General features: G+C 45.8%; 1 protein-coding gene across 6 annotated transcripts in view; it reads right to left on the bottom strand.

Moving 5' to 3' along the window:
* Positions 1 to 17,658, bottom strand: part of LOC146854878 (sodium- and chloride-dependent GABA transporter 2-like) — a 1,159,405-nt gene that overhangs the window by 479,834 nt on the left and 661,913 nt on the right. For all 6 annotated transcript variants that reach the window (XM_085652286.1, XM_085652283.1, XM_085652284.1 and 3 more), the window contains one exon: positions 3,053 to 3,134. In XM_085652286.1, coding sequence (XP_085508412.1) covers positions 3,053 to 3,134 — 82 coding nt within the window. The remainder of the gene's footprint in view (positions 1 to 3,052; positions 3,135 to 17,658) is intronic.

Here is a 17,658-nt window from a genome sequence, read left to right as displayed (position 1 = left end):
GAGACCCATTTAGTAGCACATCAAAAGCTCTCATTAGGAAAGCCAATAGGTTTTGACAGTGAAACCTAATGGAGTTTTCAATAACTTTAGTTGGATTAGATAGAAGTGCATGAAGGATCCATTCCCATCTGTGGTGGCAATGTTTGATTGAGTTTGTTAAAACAAAAAACATACCCATTCCTAGCTGCCCACTGTGCATTCATGCTTAGGTGTGCTCACGTGTGGCCATCTTGAAACTATAAGAACATTTTAATTTGGAAGCTCATAGCATGGCGGCCAACAAAAAGAAAAAAATAAGGAGGGAGAAAGAAGAGGGTGCCAAATCAATAAGGATATGTGAGCAACAAAGGAGCAAGTGTGGGGGAATATTTTTTAAAAAATCAAGCAGGTGGAATGGACAGAAGAAGCAATAAAAACCGTCAAGTCCAGGGGCATAGCTTAGTCAGCGCATTTGTAAACAATAGGTCTGGCCAAGAGACAGCTACAGATTCTAGGAATTAGCACTGTACAAACAAGAAAATTTAAAGAGCCCATTGTGCTGCTGATACTTGAAGTGTTTTCCAGTGATTATCCTCGACCTACTCATTTCAGCTACTGCTTTTCAGACATAAAAATAAATATCTAAAATGAATGAGGCAGGAAGACAAAGGTTACTGAAGTACCTTAAAACAGTCAGTGGCAGCACAGCCTCTGCTAAAACCTGTATGAGAATGTTAAGATCCTCACTATAAAAAAAAAAAATCCGTCAAGCCCAGGGGCGTATCTTAGTCAGTGCGTTTCAAGGGATGTTGACCGCAAATTTCCCAACAAAAAAAGAGTTTGCCGCAGGGTGATTATGTGGGATAAACAAGTTTTGTGATGAAATCTTCCCATGAGTCAATACTAATTTGCGGCTGATTTGGAGTTTAATGGACAAAGTACTTCATTGCAAGAGTGACAGAGTACTCTGGCTGCCAAACTCAAGGTCCTCCCACCCAATTTTGAATCTTGTGGGCTATATATTTTATTGCAATGGAATAAAACTTCCTCTTCCAACCTGATGGAGTAAATGAATCGTAGATAAACCTTTTTTATCATCCACCCTATTTTTAGGCCTGGGCATAGTTCGTGGAGTTTTGCTACGCAGAACTCTGCGAAGTTACAAAAAAACTCCACGAAGTTTCGCGAGTGGCGGAGTGCAGTGCGAACTGCAGTTTCTGCTGGTATTCCTGCCACTCAGGTAGAAATTCTACCCGAGCGGCAACTCGCGAGCTTATCGTTTGCGAACTTACCGTTCGCGATCGCGAGCATGGAAAAATTCCGCTGCAGATCGTAAATGGAGTTTCCTGCACTCCACGAGCTACGCGGAGTGCGGAGTGCAGAAGACTCCGCAAACGGAGCAAAGTTCATAGCCCAGGCCTATTTAGTATGGGAGGTGAGCTGGCTGGAGGCGGTGGGGGGCCGTAAAAAACAGAAAAGTTACCCCATACCATGAGGAGTTTTGTTCGTTTTTAGTGCTTCAGGAGTTTAATTCTATAAATTAAAATACTTTTGAAAAGCTTGAGGAATGTCAGTCATGTTTGCCTAGCACAGTGTCAAACTTTCCCTACATAGACAAAACTGCCATAGTGGTGGTTCCTACCAATGTACAGACACGTCCGCGGGAAAGTAGGACTCTCTAAATTTGGGGAGAATAAGGGCAGGGTGGCAGCAGTATAAGTCTTCAGCCACACTGTCAATCAGTCAGCACACCCCTAAATCCGGTCCTCTGTCAATTGTGGCACAGTTGGATCAACAACGATGGGTCGGAATTTCAACCTGAGAGATTGCCAGTGGTTAGACTATTTGTAAGCATTTGTCCGTCATCTTTTGAGTGTTTTCTTGCCAGTTGTATGCCTTGAAACCTAAGACTGGCACAGCTTTATATTCCTATTACTGCCAATATTTGCAAAATGCAAAAATGTGGTAAATTTGCACCCTTTGAAGGAGTGCTACTGTAGGCTCAGCTTTACTACTTTTTTGCTAAACCGATTGCTATTTATATTTAAATACCTGATCCAAAACAATCAACAAGTTAAAACCTCCTATTAAATCAAGATTGTGAAGAAAAAAACCAGACATAGCAGATCAAACTCAAGGCCTGCAGAACCAACTACCGAGCCAAGAATGCTTTTATTTGGCATGGTGGGAAGGAGTCACAACCAAAATCCCCTTCTGAAGCTACATCACTGGCAAGGCATTCATTATAGTCATGTTAACTTGTTAAGGATGGAGTAAGGTCCTTGAATCACTCTGGACACATATGGTAACAGTACACACTTTCCATACACAAAGGAACAGTTTCATTAGTTGCAATTGCATCCAAGATTTCCTGAGATGATGGGCAATGCTATCAATAGTGTAGCAGGTGAAGTTTCACTGGTACCAAGGATTCTTAGTGGTATTTTATACCCTAATTGCAGCCGCAGCCCGTGCAGGTAAAAAGGGTGGGGCCGACTGGGGGGTATCTCGACCGACAATAACAAGGGAAAATTAAATAAATAATACATTTTACCTCATCATCGTCAGTCGAAATCCCCCCACCTGGCCCCACCGCCCTGCTGCTCTTACCTGCACAGGCCATGGCCGCCTAATTGTGTCTGTCCTTAACAGCACAACTAAGGACCAATGTTCCCAATTTGGCCCCATTTTTTCAATATTCTTCCAGTGAGAATCCCTCTGAATATCTCTTGACAAAGGAGGGATGACATGCACCTCAAGTCAAATAGTATGAGAGAAAGTGGGTAGACCTTGTTTTGAAGTGGGTGGATCTAGTGGCGAAGGTGGACGTCAGCCTTTAAGCAAAAAGTCTGGGCACCTGCACTTATTTTTTTCAGATATTATCCACCGATGGCCTGTAAACAATGTTATCTTCTGGGGTGCTGCTACTTTGTCAGGCAGTGAAATTAATATCTGTACAACACTGTAGTGTCAAAATGTTTAATACCTACAAGTATCGAAAAGCCCCAGTAGGCCAAACACCAAGTAAATGCCAACATGCTCATACGTTACAGACATATGGAAGCCCACTCACTCCCAAAATTCGATGACTGGTGATGTGCTGTTTGCTGTTGTATTGAAGGAAGAGCCATTTCTCTGGAACTCCACACAGTTATCTGCAGGTCAGATATGAAATACCATTAGGGAAAGCCACAGGTGTACATTTTTAACTGCAAAGAAATTCTGTAGTAAATGATAGACCAGCAGAATATTTGAAAAACAAACTGAGTCTGAACCAGCAGCAAAACTGTTGTATAGAATTTTTGTAATAGGCCTATTGAGCAGAGCAACTTAGCATTCACAGTTGGTGTTTGTTTTAGTTTTCAGTAAGTGAACCTTTGCTTTTTTTGGGCCCTCAGAAGGAATTGACAAAACAATTTAGAGACTATCATCTTGATCAGAATCCCATCACTATACCCCAGTTATCATGATCTTACACGATCTTTATGTCTAGCTTGGAAACGTCTTCAGCTGATACTCTAGCCACATGTAACCCAAAGAAATTAATACATATAAAATATACAAATAGCTATGGACTTAGGGGTCGATTCCGATGTCAGTCGGAAGGGCTCCGACGGGTTTGCGGAATCCGATCCGGAACCCTTGTTTCTGACCGACTCATTCCCAGTTTTGAATGACCAAGTATGATGCCTGGAAACCGTTTGGGCTGACTGAATCAGTTCAGAAAGGCATTCGGGAAGGTTGAGCCTTTCCGGAGCAGATTCGTTTAGCACTATGGACTTGGTTTCTGAGAGAACAAGTACAAGGATCGATTCGGACAGCCTTTCCAAATCGGTTTGCCTGGAACAAAGGAGCTGCCGGAATCTGTCTTTGGTGGCCCATAGCAGGTCCTCCTTCACCTTTGGCCCTCCGAATTGGGCCCATGGGGGTACCCATGGTTCCCCCCTTTCCAATCATGCACAGTGTGGCAGGCACCATGGGGTGCCCGCCTCAGGGTGCAAGGTTTTCCTCATCCACCCCTTTCTTCAATGGGAGCCTGTTCACTTTTGGAACACAGGCTCCCATTGAAGTCAGTGGGAGTGCGACCGAATTGTATCAAGATGCATACGGATGCATCGTACTCATTTGGTCGGACTTCCCCGATACAAGTGGTATGGAAAGCATTACGGAAACGATTCGGTCAGTATGCTTACCGAACGAAATCGGAATCAGGGCCACAGGCTCCCATTGAAGATAGGAGTGGGTGAAGAACGAGGGCTCTGGATCGGATTCAGCAAACTCCAATCCGATTCGAAGCCCTTCCGACTGACATCGGAGGGGCTTTGAGTTAGCCTGCTTCATCACTTGATCTTTTCAACTGTTATTTCGCCCACCACAACATACAGCATGTGGGAAGACCACGCCCTTTCAGCTGCATGTGCTGCTAACTGTGAGTGACTAGATTTTTCTTGATCAAACCTGCACATCTGCTTAAAAGGGAAGAGTACTTCGCTTTCGTTATCCCTTTTTAAATTATTTTAGGCACATATTTATATTTATGCTATATAGTTATTATAGTCCTTTTCATTGAGCCAGAAAGAAATACAATTCTGTGGTATGCATAAATACTAAAACTGTTTTTTAGACCTCCTAGGAATCTCCTGTAAAGTTCTATTAAAAATTTGAACGATGGTTATTTTTCTTTAAACTTAAAACCTTCACTGTAAGCAGTTGGTCGTTATGTGGCATGTTGTTTCTTTCTATTTGTGTGGCTTATGCTTGCAATCAAAATAATTTTGCAAGCGTTTCAAAGCCGGACCTATTGACTTTGCCGATGTCTGTTATGTCATGGGATCCTTTTATCATCGGTCTTTCCTTAATTTTCAGGAAGGCATTATCAACACAGGCAGGAACGCTCTTGTTGATCACCCTTTAGCATCTCGCAAAGTTTTGGATTGAAGGGCTCCTGTTATATTTGTTTCGTGATTACATTATTGTAGCATTACAGAGACTATAGTTTCCTGTTCTGTGTACTAATCGCAAGATAAACATTTGATGGATAATGGTTAGGTTGAATAGACGAATAATAAACATAGCATCATCGACATCCCCAGGAAGGACTAACTGGGGACCAGATGTTGTTTTCTGTGATGGGTCACTTTCAATTCACGGTCGCTGTCCTAGTGGCGTGCCCTAAAAAAGTACAGTCAGAAAATGTGTCTATGGGAGCTTGTTGTCCGTCTAGGAACATTGGCCAAAGTCATCATGGGGCATATTAACAAGGGCCGGCGATGAATATCGCAAAGCGCGCTTAGCGCTTGCATATTTATCGCCGGCTATCTCTGGAATTTATTGCCATGTTTAGCGCATTATCAACAACGCGCATCGCCGAGGTGATACAAATTCCAGAGATAGTGTGGATATCGCCGTTTTCCATGGTGGAAAACGGCGATATCCTAGATGATAGGGACTGTGGTCTTAGCCACAGAATCCACCCCCCATGTTAAGTATGCCTTAGTCAGGAATTTAATAGACGTTAAATTCCTGCGTTAAGGCATACTTAACGCGATTTAAATAATCGCTACCCTGCCTTATTAATATCGCGAAGCTGCCTTCGCGATATTTTCCCTGGTTGGTTTCACAGCCACGCCTACTTTGCATCTCATTAGCGATGCAAAGTTAGTCGTGCTTGAAACGGGCGCTAAGTCAGCAAAACACGCAATAGCGTGTCTTTGCTGATAAGGCGATAAAATTATCGCCGCTTTTCGGCCGAAAAGCGGAAATAATTTTATAGCGCCACCTTGTTAATATGCCCCTATGCTCTTTCAAAGACTCAAGATACATCTGTCCAGTATCTTAGTGGGATCATTTCCTTAAGGTCAGCCAGGAAGAACAACGTGGACCAGAAGAGAACAGATAAGATTGTTGATGTGTCGATTTGAACTGGAATCTGTTTGTGTATATGCTGTGTGTGTTTTCACTCATTCTGTGGCCAAGCAGAGTTGCTGTGCATCTATGATGTCCTCATGGAATACTGAGGCTGGAGGTGACAGAAAGCTTTGGCTATGAAAATTGGTAATTAGCCCGAGTTACTTCTGAGAGTAATTATGCGAACTGACAGCAAATTACACATAATTATGCAACATGCATCTCATGCTCCAAAAACTATCCAAAAGATCAATTTGGGTAAAAATTCAATTTCAAAAAGTAGAATTTTTTTAGTTGGATCCAGTTACTTGCGTTCAAAATACTGCTGCTTGCATTCAGATTTCGAGTCTTGCACTAAAAAATTACCTGATCCACTCGGGTAAAAACGTTACCGGAAATGTTTGCTTACCACCCACACTTAAAAAGACGCAGCTCCCCTCCCAAATGCTCACATTCAGATTTCTAGTTTCATGCATAAAGACTTCCCAAATGGTCCTCTCTGGAATAAAATCTGCCTGAAATGCTGATTGTATTAACAAATTACCCAAACAACACATCTTGCATTCAAACGTCTTCCAGAAGCATAATTGTAAATTTGTTATGCAAATTTTCCAAAATTATGCCAATTACACTAGCATAATTACAATTGTGACCAACCCTAAGCTGGAGGAGAGAGGCTGAACATGTGGAACGGTTTTCCTCCAAGTCCTGAAAAAACCTCGTAGCTGAGATGCCCAGGGTAGGTTTCACTTAAAGATTTGATACAGATATGCCAACAACATCCTTCAGTGGGATGCTTGGGAAAGAGGTGGAAACACAGTAAAAAGATAAGTGCACTATCTGGATATGAGACTATGAGCCCTTCTGGGAAGCAGGTAGGAGCGACAGAGCGCACACTGTGATCAGGGGTGCATGTATTTGGATGTTGAATTTCTATTATTAACACAGACTGATTTTGCACTGCAGAATTCTCTGTGCTTGATAATATTATTTGGCTATTTGAATATGCCTTTTTAATTTGGCTTACTTATTGTATTTTTGCTGCTTATATGACTGCTGTAATTTCATTTATATTTAATGAATACACTGTGGTATAAATGTTACATTAGTAATGATGGAGTTGCTGAATCACTTTGCTCCCCACTGACAAACAACGGTGCAAAAAGCACACATCAAAGGGCATTGAACTATTAAAATGAGTAAGGGTGTTAGAAAGTGGTTTATTGGTAGGGTTAAGTAGGTGCCTACCACTAGTAATAAGGCCACCTTCACAATAAAAGGTCCAGTCAAGGTCTCAATAAAATGTTCCCTTGCTCAACCCTTGACAGCTGGCAATGAGCAGGCAGACGTAACTTAGGAGACAGGTGTGTAAAGCATTTAAAAGTAAGATACAGCACACAATAAAAATCCAACACCAATTTATAAAAATAAGACTATTTTTAAAATTAAAATGACACCAAAATGACAACAATCCAATGTAGGGAACCAAAGATTAAAAGTATAATTAGAGCTTAGAAGCAAATAGCGTTGAAAGGGTGAAAAACAGTCACATTGGACCAGGACAAAGTACAGAATTCAAACCACCCCTGATGTAGCACTTTTACACTTACTTCCAAAAGTGTTTCTTGATGCAGGAAAGTGATCCACAGCACCAGACACGGGTTCAGATACTCTAGTTTACCTCTTGAGATCTGGGACTACAACTCCCACAATGCACCTGGCCAATTTATGGAGTTTTTTTACAATATTTGCAAAAAAATTCTCAAAACCATTGGAGCTTCTTCCTGAAGTTCCTCTTGTGGGTTCAACGTGTCCAAAAACACCAATCCAAGAGTCTAGAAGCGCTGAGATGGCCCCTAGGATGTTGGGACTACGTTTTCCTCAATGTACCTCGCCAAAATTCTTAAAAGTCCACTGGATGCACTCCAGATGGGTTCTTCTTGGTGGAGATGATGCAGGTGGAGCTCTTTTAACTTGTTGCTGTCAAGGAGTCAACTCCTTCCACTTTTGAAGCAGGGCAAAGTCCTTAGGTCTGTAGTTCCAAGTGTTCAGCAGGTGCAGTCATCCAGAGTGCATTCCTTTGCCTAGAGGTGAGGGTTCCGTTAGGACAGTCCTTCTTCTTCTGTAGTGTTAGTCATGGATATCTTTATTTATTTATTTAATGAATTTTATATAGCGCTGGCTAGACCCGAAGGTAAAGCACTTTACATAAGCAAACAACCGGTTGCAAGTTCCAAAATTTCACATAAGTTAAAGAATGATTACATAGTCAAGACAGGAGTTACTAGCGAGCACAAAAATCAAGCCCCAAAAAGACCAAGAGAGCTGGAAGTCCACAGGAAGGAGACTGCAGTGGAGAAAATTATGAGTCATAGGTCTGAAGTCCAGCTGGTGAGGTGACAGCCAAAGCGGTGAGGCGGAGCTAGTCTCCCCTATAGCTGTCAGTGCAGCTCCACTGGGAATCGGCCATGTAGCTCGGGCTCCACAGGGTTACAATGAAGATCATGAAGTGTCCGGAGGTCTTGAGTCAAGAAACTGAAGAGTGGAGATGAAGAGGATGGCAGGATAGGAAATGGTATGGAGCTTGGTGGCCATCTTACAGTGAGGCAGGTCGAGTTAGTTGGACTCCGAGACTCTGCAGCAAGGCTTGCCTCACGTTCTGTGGTTCATTTACTCATCTATGCTATTAATCCGGCTAGAACATCGGGACCCCCTCGTCTAATGGGGCATCTTCCATCTCAGGTGGAAATACCTTGGCGGACGCTATTTTGGGGTCAGGCTCGGCGAGTTCCGATTTAAAAGTATTTGCCGAGTTTGATGGGTGATAAATTTAGGTGCCAGCAGGACCTCTGAACCAACATTGGGAACGCAAGTGGCTGTTTTCCGCTCCCTCACTCACCACCAATGAAGCGCGTCCACTGTGGAGAATGAGATTGGCATACCATGGCACTTTCTCTAGACTCACTCGCCGCACGCAGTATTAGGCTGGCTAAGAGACTGAGTGCAGCCACCATGTCAGGGTCAAGCACAAAGGTCAGGCAGTCCATCACCAGCTTGCGGCGGCTCAATTTAAGTCCCAAATACACTAAAACTATTGACCGACTATGGCAAAACTAGAATTTCTGCCAAACGAGGCTCCACTAAGTAATGATCAGACTGGAGTATGGATCAGTTCACCACCCTGCGATCTCCAGGTCCGGGCCTCCATCCATTCTCTTTACTCCTTACTTTCCAGTGTGCGCTAGCTCGGCGAAGGTCACAGCATCCGTCCTGCCGACTTCTCCACTTCCCCGCGGCCCCTCTGCGCTCAGCCCCAACCTCCTCGCAGGTCCCGGGCCTCGCGGCACGCTCCAAGGCCGTTGATCTCTTTTGAAGCGCCATCTTGAGGGTGCTCGACCTCCGCTGGCTCCCTGGGGCAGAGCTTGCCCCCGTCGCTCCTGCTTGAGCTGTCAGAAGCAGCTCTGCTCGTCAGTGGAGTTACCAGACCAGATTCAGCCCACACACAGGTCCCAGCTGCCAGTAATTTATGACGATAGACTCGGAACCGGCCGGAGCTCCGGGCTCACGCGTCTGCTCTCTTCCTTTTACCTCTTTTGTACCTATTGCTTTCAGGAACTCCCTCCTGAATCCTTTTTAAGCAAGGCAAAATACTTAGGGCTGTTGTTCCAAAGTGTGCCGCAGGTGTAGTCCTTATGAGTGCTATACCCAGGTGTATGACCACTTTCTCCATTGTGTGACATATTCTTGACACAGAAAACAGTATTCTTCCAGAATTCCAAATTAGAGAAACGCTCTCCTGGAGGGTTAGATCTGGATAAGCCAACCCACGGGTGTGGCTAAGTTTCCCTAACACTCCTTCCAGCCCCTGCATTAAAATAATTACTGGTACTCCTGTTCTGTCTGGGGTGCAGGATGTGAGGATGAGACTGTGCTGCCCTAAATTGTCATTTCTTCTTTGAAGACCAGTTTGGCTACTCCCCCCCCCCCCCACCCAGCCCTTTGCTCTGCAGCTTGCAGTTCTCCTCCAACTGAAGATACTTTGTCTCTAGTCAGGCCACTTCACACCTCATTAAGACAGCTTGGCTCAGCCTGACAGAGGCTGTCCAATCAGAGCAGGGCTTCTGGAAGGCTGGATTTTGCTTACAGAAGAGAAAGTTCTATAACGTATTTACTGTGATACTTATAATGAATTTAACAGTGACAAGGTTTTGGATTTGTTCTATCATTTTGATACTTTGTAGTACATTTTAACTCCTTTCTTTAATAAAGTATTTCCATTTTAGCCTAGGGAGCCACTGTGCTACAATGGGGGAAAAACAGAATTTGGCAGTTTTTCCCTCACCAGTGCATATAAAACATTGTTTATAAAGTCCCTACTTATAGTTAGTTGCAAGGCACCCTATCCCTGGGGCACCTTGGGGAGATTCTAGGGGTGACTTTTATGTAAAGATAAGATAGTTTGCGACTTTGAAAGCACCTTTAATTCAAAAATAAAATTTGCATATAATTTTAATTTAAAAGTAGCCTGCAGGGCTAGCTTTACAAATGACAGCAGGCACCACAGTAGCGCACATGAAAGTGCATTAAATCTACTGGGCATCTAGACATACTTGCCCTAACATAACTAGGGACTTACAGGTAGGTTGTCAGTACCAATTGTAATTATACCTAATGACCGTGCACTTTAAAAAAACAATCTCTGTATTAATTTTCAAACAAACAAAACATATAAGTATACAAACAAAAAGCAGCATACAGAGATCTCTAGGTAGCGACATTTGGTACAGCAGGTAAGTAGAAAAATCTTTCAGGGATCACATATGGGGAAATAAACTAGATGGATGCAGCCAACACATTTTTGTGCCTTCTTATGTCTAGACATATAGTGCGTCATGTTTGCCATCTTCTCACCCTGGGGTGGGTCCTGTATTAAAGCCACTATTGGAGCGCCAACCCGCCCAAATTTTCTCCTACTTGCGTGAGCAGCTCCTGCCCTGATATATTGGCTTCTCATTGATCATACACGAGTCTAGGTCCGCTTCCAATCTCCCGCCAGTGGAGCCGCAGCCGCTCTCCACAGGTGTGAAAAATTTAGCTTGGCTGCTATAAGGCCCTGCGAGAGTCCGATTCTGGCATATTTTGGCAGCGGCTCCTCTCCCAAATATGTAGAATGCACTTCTTTGCTGTTGTTGGGGGGGTTCCGTAGTCACTTCCCCCATTATTTTCTGCTGGTCGATCCAGAAAATTTGGATCACTGGGCACGCTCAAATCGTGTGGAAGAAGGTTCACTCACTCTTGCAGCCCCTAAGACACAGGTCCGTTGAGGTGTGGCTCATGTGCTCGAGATTTGTGCGGGAATGGTAGGATCGATGTAGTATGCACAGAAATATCAATCTGAACCGCTGTGTTTAGCAACCTCTTGGAAGGCACCCAGCGCCTCCTCACATTCTCCATCGTCACAGTCTCCAATTTCTGCCTCCCATTTGGATCTCAGCACGGTGAGGATATTGGGAGAGTTGTTCCATAGTTTTTATATAAATCAGGGAGACTGTCCTTTGTAGGTAATGATTCAGTTAGCACTCTGTCCTCTAGGGGGGAGGATTATGAGAAGGGGGTCTCCCCGGAGATATGTGACCTCAGGGCATGTTGAAGTTGGAGGTATCTAAATAGTTCAGTGGTGGTCAGTTCATACTGGATCTGTAATTCCTCCTAAATGAGCATATTACCATCCCTCCATACATCCCCCCCAATGCAGAAACCCCTATTAAGTTCCATGTTTTAAAGCCCTGAAGGTCAGGTACCTGGGAAAGTTTGTCACAATGCCATAGTGGGGTCATATTAGTAAGTTTTCCCTTTCATCCCAAAAAGGACATGGCGGGGAGCTATATCTGAGCTATTGTGTATGTTTGGGGAAATGAGCTTTTACCCTTAGGTGAGCTATAGAATATGGCTTGACATCTCCCAGACCCCATAGAGAGCCGCTCTAGTCAATAGGTCGGGTCGTTCCAGGGAGCAAACACCCAATCGTGCACTATCGCTGGGTACTTTTTTATGTCTGGAAGGCCGATGCCCCCGTCATATACTCCATGCATTAGGTTGGAGAGGGCAATCCGTGGTGGGGCTGTGTTCCACAACAGGGAACGGAGAGGGGATTCAATGGACTGAAAGAATTTATCTGGCACCTGATGAGGAGTATTTTGCAGAATGTAAAGTATTCGGAGTAGGGTAATGATTTTAAACATCGCCGCCAGCTCTAATAATGAGACTGGCAAAGTTTTCCAGTGTTCGACATCTGCCACAAAGTGTTCCAGGAGGGGGGCTGCATTCAGACAGTAGAATAGGATGTGATCCATGGTGACATGAATACCTAAGTATTTAAAATGCCCAGCCGACAAAAGTAGTTCTACACTTCTGGGAGTGTGGGCATGGGACCTGGTATTAGATGCATGATGGATTTATCCCAGTCCACCCTGTAGCCGTAGTACTGCCCAAAGGTCCAGAGTATATGTGTGAGGTTGGTAATCGTGGTGGGGGCTGGACACATAGAAAAGCATATCGTCCGCATACAAGGAAATGCGTTCTTCCCATGATTATCCCCATGTGACTCCCCTTACAATAGGATCTTGTTGAACACATGCTGCTTAGGGCTCCGGGGCTAGTGCGAATATCAGGGGGGAGAGGGACATCCCTGCCTAGTCCCTCTGCCCATAGGGAAGCTATGGGATGTGATGCCATTCACCTTAACCTGGGAAGTTGGGGCCGTATACAATAATTGAATCCAACCTAAAAAATTTGGTCTGACGACCATGTCACAAGTGCTCCAAACATTTGAGTCCATTTGAGACTGTCAAATGCCATTGAGGTATCCATTGACAGAACCATTGTGGATATTTTGTCATTTCTGGTGCCTGTCATCACTCCTTTCAATTTACTCAAGTGAAGACGCGTTCCTCTGTTTGGCATAAAGCCCAACTGGTCAAGATGAACTAGGGTAGTTATGACCCGTGTAACCTAGTCGCTAGGAGCTTGGCAAGGACCTTAACTTCAACATTGAGAAGGGAGATCGGATGATATGAGTTGCATCTTTCTGGCGGTTTCCTGACCTTATGAATGACTATTATCATCGCTAGACGCTGATGTGGTGGGAGCATATGCTCGTCTATCGCTTCCTTCCACATGTGGAGTAGGTCGGGGAGCTAACCTGGACACTAGGCATTTGTACAGTTCAATGGGAAGGCCATTAGGCCCCATCGCCTTGCCTGAATTCAATGCTCGTATTGCCTGTTCTACTTCACACGACTCAATGTCTGCCTCTAGGTAGTCCCGATTTTCCTCCAGGAGGGTCTGAGTTTGATATCTCTCAGAAAGTCGTGGATCTCTGCAAGGGACCATTGTGTAGTGGGGAGTAGAGTTGATCAAAGTACTGCGCAAATACCTTTGATAGTCCCTCGTGGTCAGAGACTGTTTTGCCCAGCTCTGTGACTATTTGGGGTATCCATCCTTTTGCGCGGTAGTTTCCCCGTTTTGTTTCCTACCTCATATAGGCGCTGTTGGGACGGAGCATATTAATTTTTAGCTCTATTTTCCATTAAATCGCTATATTCTTTTTGTCTGAGATAAAGGATGTGGACCTGGTCTTCATTTAGGGCGTTACCTCCCTCCTTTTCTAATGACTGCGCTCTCTAGCGCAAAAAGTGATTTTTCCCTCTCCCTTTGTTTCCCCACTATTTGCGAATAAGCCGTGCCTCGTATGAATGCCTTATAGGCTTCCCAGAGTGTTAAGTAGGAGGCCACTGAGCCGTCATTGATTTCTAAATAGTTGGTCGTGGACTGGTCTAAATTTTCAGCACATTTGGTATCTTGAAGATGCCAAGCGTTAATGGTCCATGGTCCACAAGTTGTATTGGTGCGTCCTCATAGTTCTAACCACACCGGGGAGTAGTCTGATATTCCCCTGGCCAAGTGTTGTACCTCAGTCACCTTAGCAAGGTGGGCAACTTGTGTAAAAATGTAGCCTAGTCTAGAGAGGCTGAGATGAGTTCCCGAGAGGGAGGTGTATTGGCAGACTGTCTGATGTTGTGTGTGCCAGGTACCTGCTAGGCCAAGGGCCGTGACCAAGTTGGACAGTGTTGGGTTCCAGTGGGTCAGGTGGGCTTGAGCATGTCTATTCAAGTCAGGTGAGAGTAGTGCATTAAAGTCTCCCCAATGATAAATAGCCCCTCAGGCAATGGAAGAACACCTAGCTCAAGTATGAGGCAGTGCAGTTGCGGAGGAACATAGGCAGAGCATAGGTTAATTGGGATTCCTTCCCAGGTGCCGTTTGTGCCACATAGGTTCCCTGTGGGTTGACCCAGGTTTTATGGAGAATAAAAGGGATGGAATTTTTTATGAGAGTGCCATCCCCCCTGGATTCGGTAGTGTATCCTGAATGTGCCATCATTGTATATCCACCCCTCATCATTGCTCTGCAAATGTTGCCTAGTAAGTGGGTTTATTGCAATAATACAATGTCAGGGGTATGCTTATGGACTGATGGACCATACTCCATTTGATGTTGTTGTCAAGTCTGTTAACGTTCCATGATAAAACCGACAGGCGGGACCTGGTTTTGAGGGGGGAGGCAAATCGTGAGGTAAGCAAGAGGGCGAGGACCGCCCCAATGTAGATGGTGCCCCAATGTGATATCACTAATCTCAATCTCAAAAAGCTTGTAGCTGCTCTTTTAACTAACCCCATATAATCAAGATCTCCACCACCCTGCTATCCTGCCCGGTGGTAACTAAACTGCCCAGCCATCCCCAACTGGCAAGGTGCCTGTCGCCCCTAAAAGGAAAAAACATGGTAGTTAATTAGCAACTGGGGGGCAGAAGGAAAGGCTGTGTCTAAGCTATTTCTCTCTGCTCTGCCGTAACAGAGGACTAGACTTCAAGAGGAGATTGGTGTCTACCAAAATATGGAGCTGACTTAGAATATTCGCTATTGTCGCATTTTCAGCTTTTCTGCTCCTTTGTATGCCATCCTGTGTTTCCCCTTTGGCATAAACAATGAGAACCCCCCCTTGCAGCTTGTGAAACATGGCTAGTGAACATCATGACTGTATCACAACTTATACAAGCAGTGAGGGTGGATAGTGACTTTCAACGAAGTTCAGGGATCTGGCCGGTTTTGAGTCTCATCAGAACTTCTCCTCTTATTTGTGGCATTGTCTGTGTCGTCTCCTGGCAGACGATCCCTGGCCTGTCCATGTCTCCCTTCTGTGCGGTTTGGGTGTGATATCCGGTGCCGTCTTCCATCTCCCACCACATGCTAACCCTCTAGCCTGTCCATTGCTAGATCAGGGGAGACAAAGAACCATGCCTTACCCTCTATTACTCGTTGTTTGGGAGGGAAGAGCATCATGTATTTGATTTTTCAACTCTGTAGTTCTCGCTTCACTTCCGTGAAGCTCTCCGTAGTTGGTGGACCTTGAGGGTGTAATCCGTATAGAGGGCTACAGAGGTTCCTTCAAATTTCAGATCCAGGGTACGTCTTGCCACCTGCAGGAATACATCCCTGTGGTTAAAGATGCGAGCCACAATGGTGCGGGGTCATATTCGGTCTAGAGGGAGTGGCAGGTACCCTGTGCGCCCTCTTGACCGCAAAGAACTTCGAGAGGCCCTTCGGCTGAAGCACGGTGGTTATAAAGTGTTCCACAAAGAGGTCAATGCAGGCTCGTTTCGGGTATCACCACCAGGCGCAGGTTATTGCGCCTCGATCTACCTTCCATGTCCTCCAGGCGAGCCTGCATCGTGACATTGTCTTTGAGTAGGGAGGCTACTTGTTTCTTTAGTTGGGTGGTGGTCTCGCTGATGCCAGCAACCTATTGTTGCGTCTCACGGATCCTCTCTTTCTCTTTATTTAGCTACTCTCTCATCAATGACATTTCAGCAAATACTGAGTCTAGTTTAGGCTCCAGATTGCCCTTAAAACTCTGAATGGCTGCCATAATGTCTCTCAGTGATGGCTCCTGGGCCTCCTCACCCGATTAGTGTGTGATCAACTTGGCCCCATTCTCAGCTTGCGTGTGCGTGTGGAGGACATAGCGCATCATTTTGCTCTGTCGGGGCTTTCCCTTCCTTGCCTCCCACCATATTAACAGAATGGGGCTCTGGGGCCACTTTGGCTGTTGGCTGTGTCCTGGACCACTCCACCACCTCTTGCACCACTGCCTGCAGTGACAGGGACCCCGGGAGCGTGGAGGGTAGGTACAGGACCTCGCATCCCCACCTGTTTGTCCCTATCGCGCGGCCTGTTAGCGTGGAGGTCTCGCAAGACTGTGTGTGTCATCATAATGGTAGTTTTAGGCCCCAAGTCTTCAGTGCATTTGTAATTGCGCCGTTGGGTAGGTTTCAGTTCCTCTCCCCATCTGAGAGGGCCCAACAGCCGGTATTTGCAGGAGGGGGGTCACCGGTTCAGCCCCCAGGGGCTCTATTGGCCCTCCATGGGGCTCGTCTGGTTCCCGGGCTCGCCTCTATGCTGGACAGGCCGCCTCAAGACCACGGCCGGTTCCGGGACCTCTTCTGCCGTCCACTGTAGCCAGTCGGCCAACCTCCACAACAAGCATATACGGCCCCAGGCACCAGCAGACACAGAGTTTTGGCATCCTGTTCACAACTTGGTGCCTCAGGTGTATCTCCAAGCAGGGTGAGGGGGGCTGTGGTCAAGATCACTGTTGGTCCCTGGGTCACCACCCCTCCCTCGTCTCAATCTCCGCACGGCTTCCCAGTGGGGCCCAGTTTCTGGGCACGCCTAGGCCTCACCACATCACCGTCTCAGCACTCTGCTCACCTCTGTCCTCGTGGTGATGCGGGAATCTTCCCCGATCTCCAAGACCGATCGCTGGTCCTTGCTCGCCCTCCTATCCTTCCTTGCCGGTGACACACCCTTTTTCGGGGACACCCCTGCTGTTCAATCATTCGGCTCCAGTCTCCACACTCCCCAGGCCGCTCTTGGTATTTCAGCGGCATCAGACCCATTGTCCCCTCAGTGCTAGAGGCCACTCAATGGCGGCGCACCACCGCTATCTTGATCATCTCCAAACAGGGACAGCAGGATCCGACAAGGGAGGGGAAACCAGGAGTGCTTTCCTTTCCCCTAAACTATATTGGATTTTGCCAGGATTTTGGAGCAGAATGGCTCAGTCTCTGGAGATCTCCTAACCGGTGTCCACCATGTCCGGCCACTAGCCACTCACCCAACCGTGTACTTTTAATGAGAATATAGGCCCTTGGTCTGGTAAGCGGAGCCTAAGGCACAATCAGAGCCATAACACCAGCATGTTGTAGTCAAAATGGAGGCCAAAAGTTGGGAACACTGCAAACAGGTCCTTTTTTCTCACACAATCCCCCCCCCCCCCCACCAACTAACAGCCCAGGATACTCAGCCCAACCCTGGTCTGTCATGCAAGGAAGAAAGTGAAAAAACCAGGCTGTAAAATTGTAGGGCCTTCTCCGCCTTACGTAATCCTGCCAAGGTCATTTCCTCTGTGAAGCTGACCCATCTCTACAGTAACAGTATCCATTTTAAATTGCAACTTCATCCCAGCTGTTTCATTTTCTTCCTCTCTTTTGGTTTGAGCAGTGAGATCCCCACCCCCTCTATCCCTAACTTTGCTAGGGGAACAACTAGCTTACCCACAGAGGTTACCCATTACTTGAGCAGCCCCATCATGGTCACCAGGGTCAGTGGTCCTACCTAACCTTTGGCCATGGGATCTGCCTCCCATGCCAAGTA

The sequence above is a fragment of the Triturus cristatus genome, chromosome 4_1 (assembly GCF_964204655.1).
Source record: "Triturus cristatus chromosome 4_1, aTriCri1.1, whole genome shotgun sequence".
In the NCBI taxonomy this organism is placed as follows: domain Eukaryota; kingdom Metazoa; phylum Chordata; class Amphibia; order Caudata; family Salamandridae; genus Triturus; species Triturus cristatus.
The sequence above is the reverse complement of the archived record's forward strand: the minus strand, read 5'-3'. Positions and strand labels throughout refer to the sequence as shown.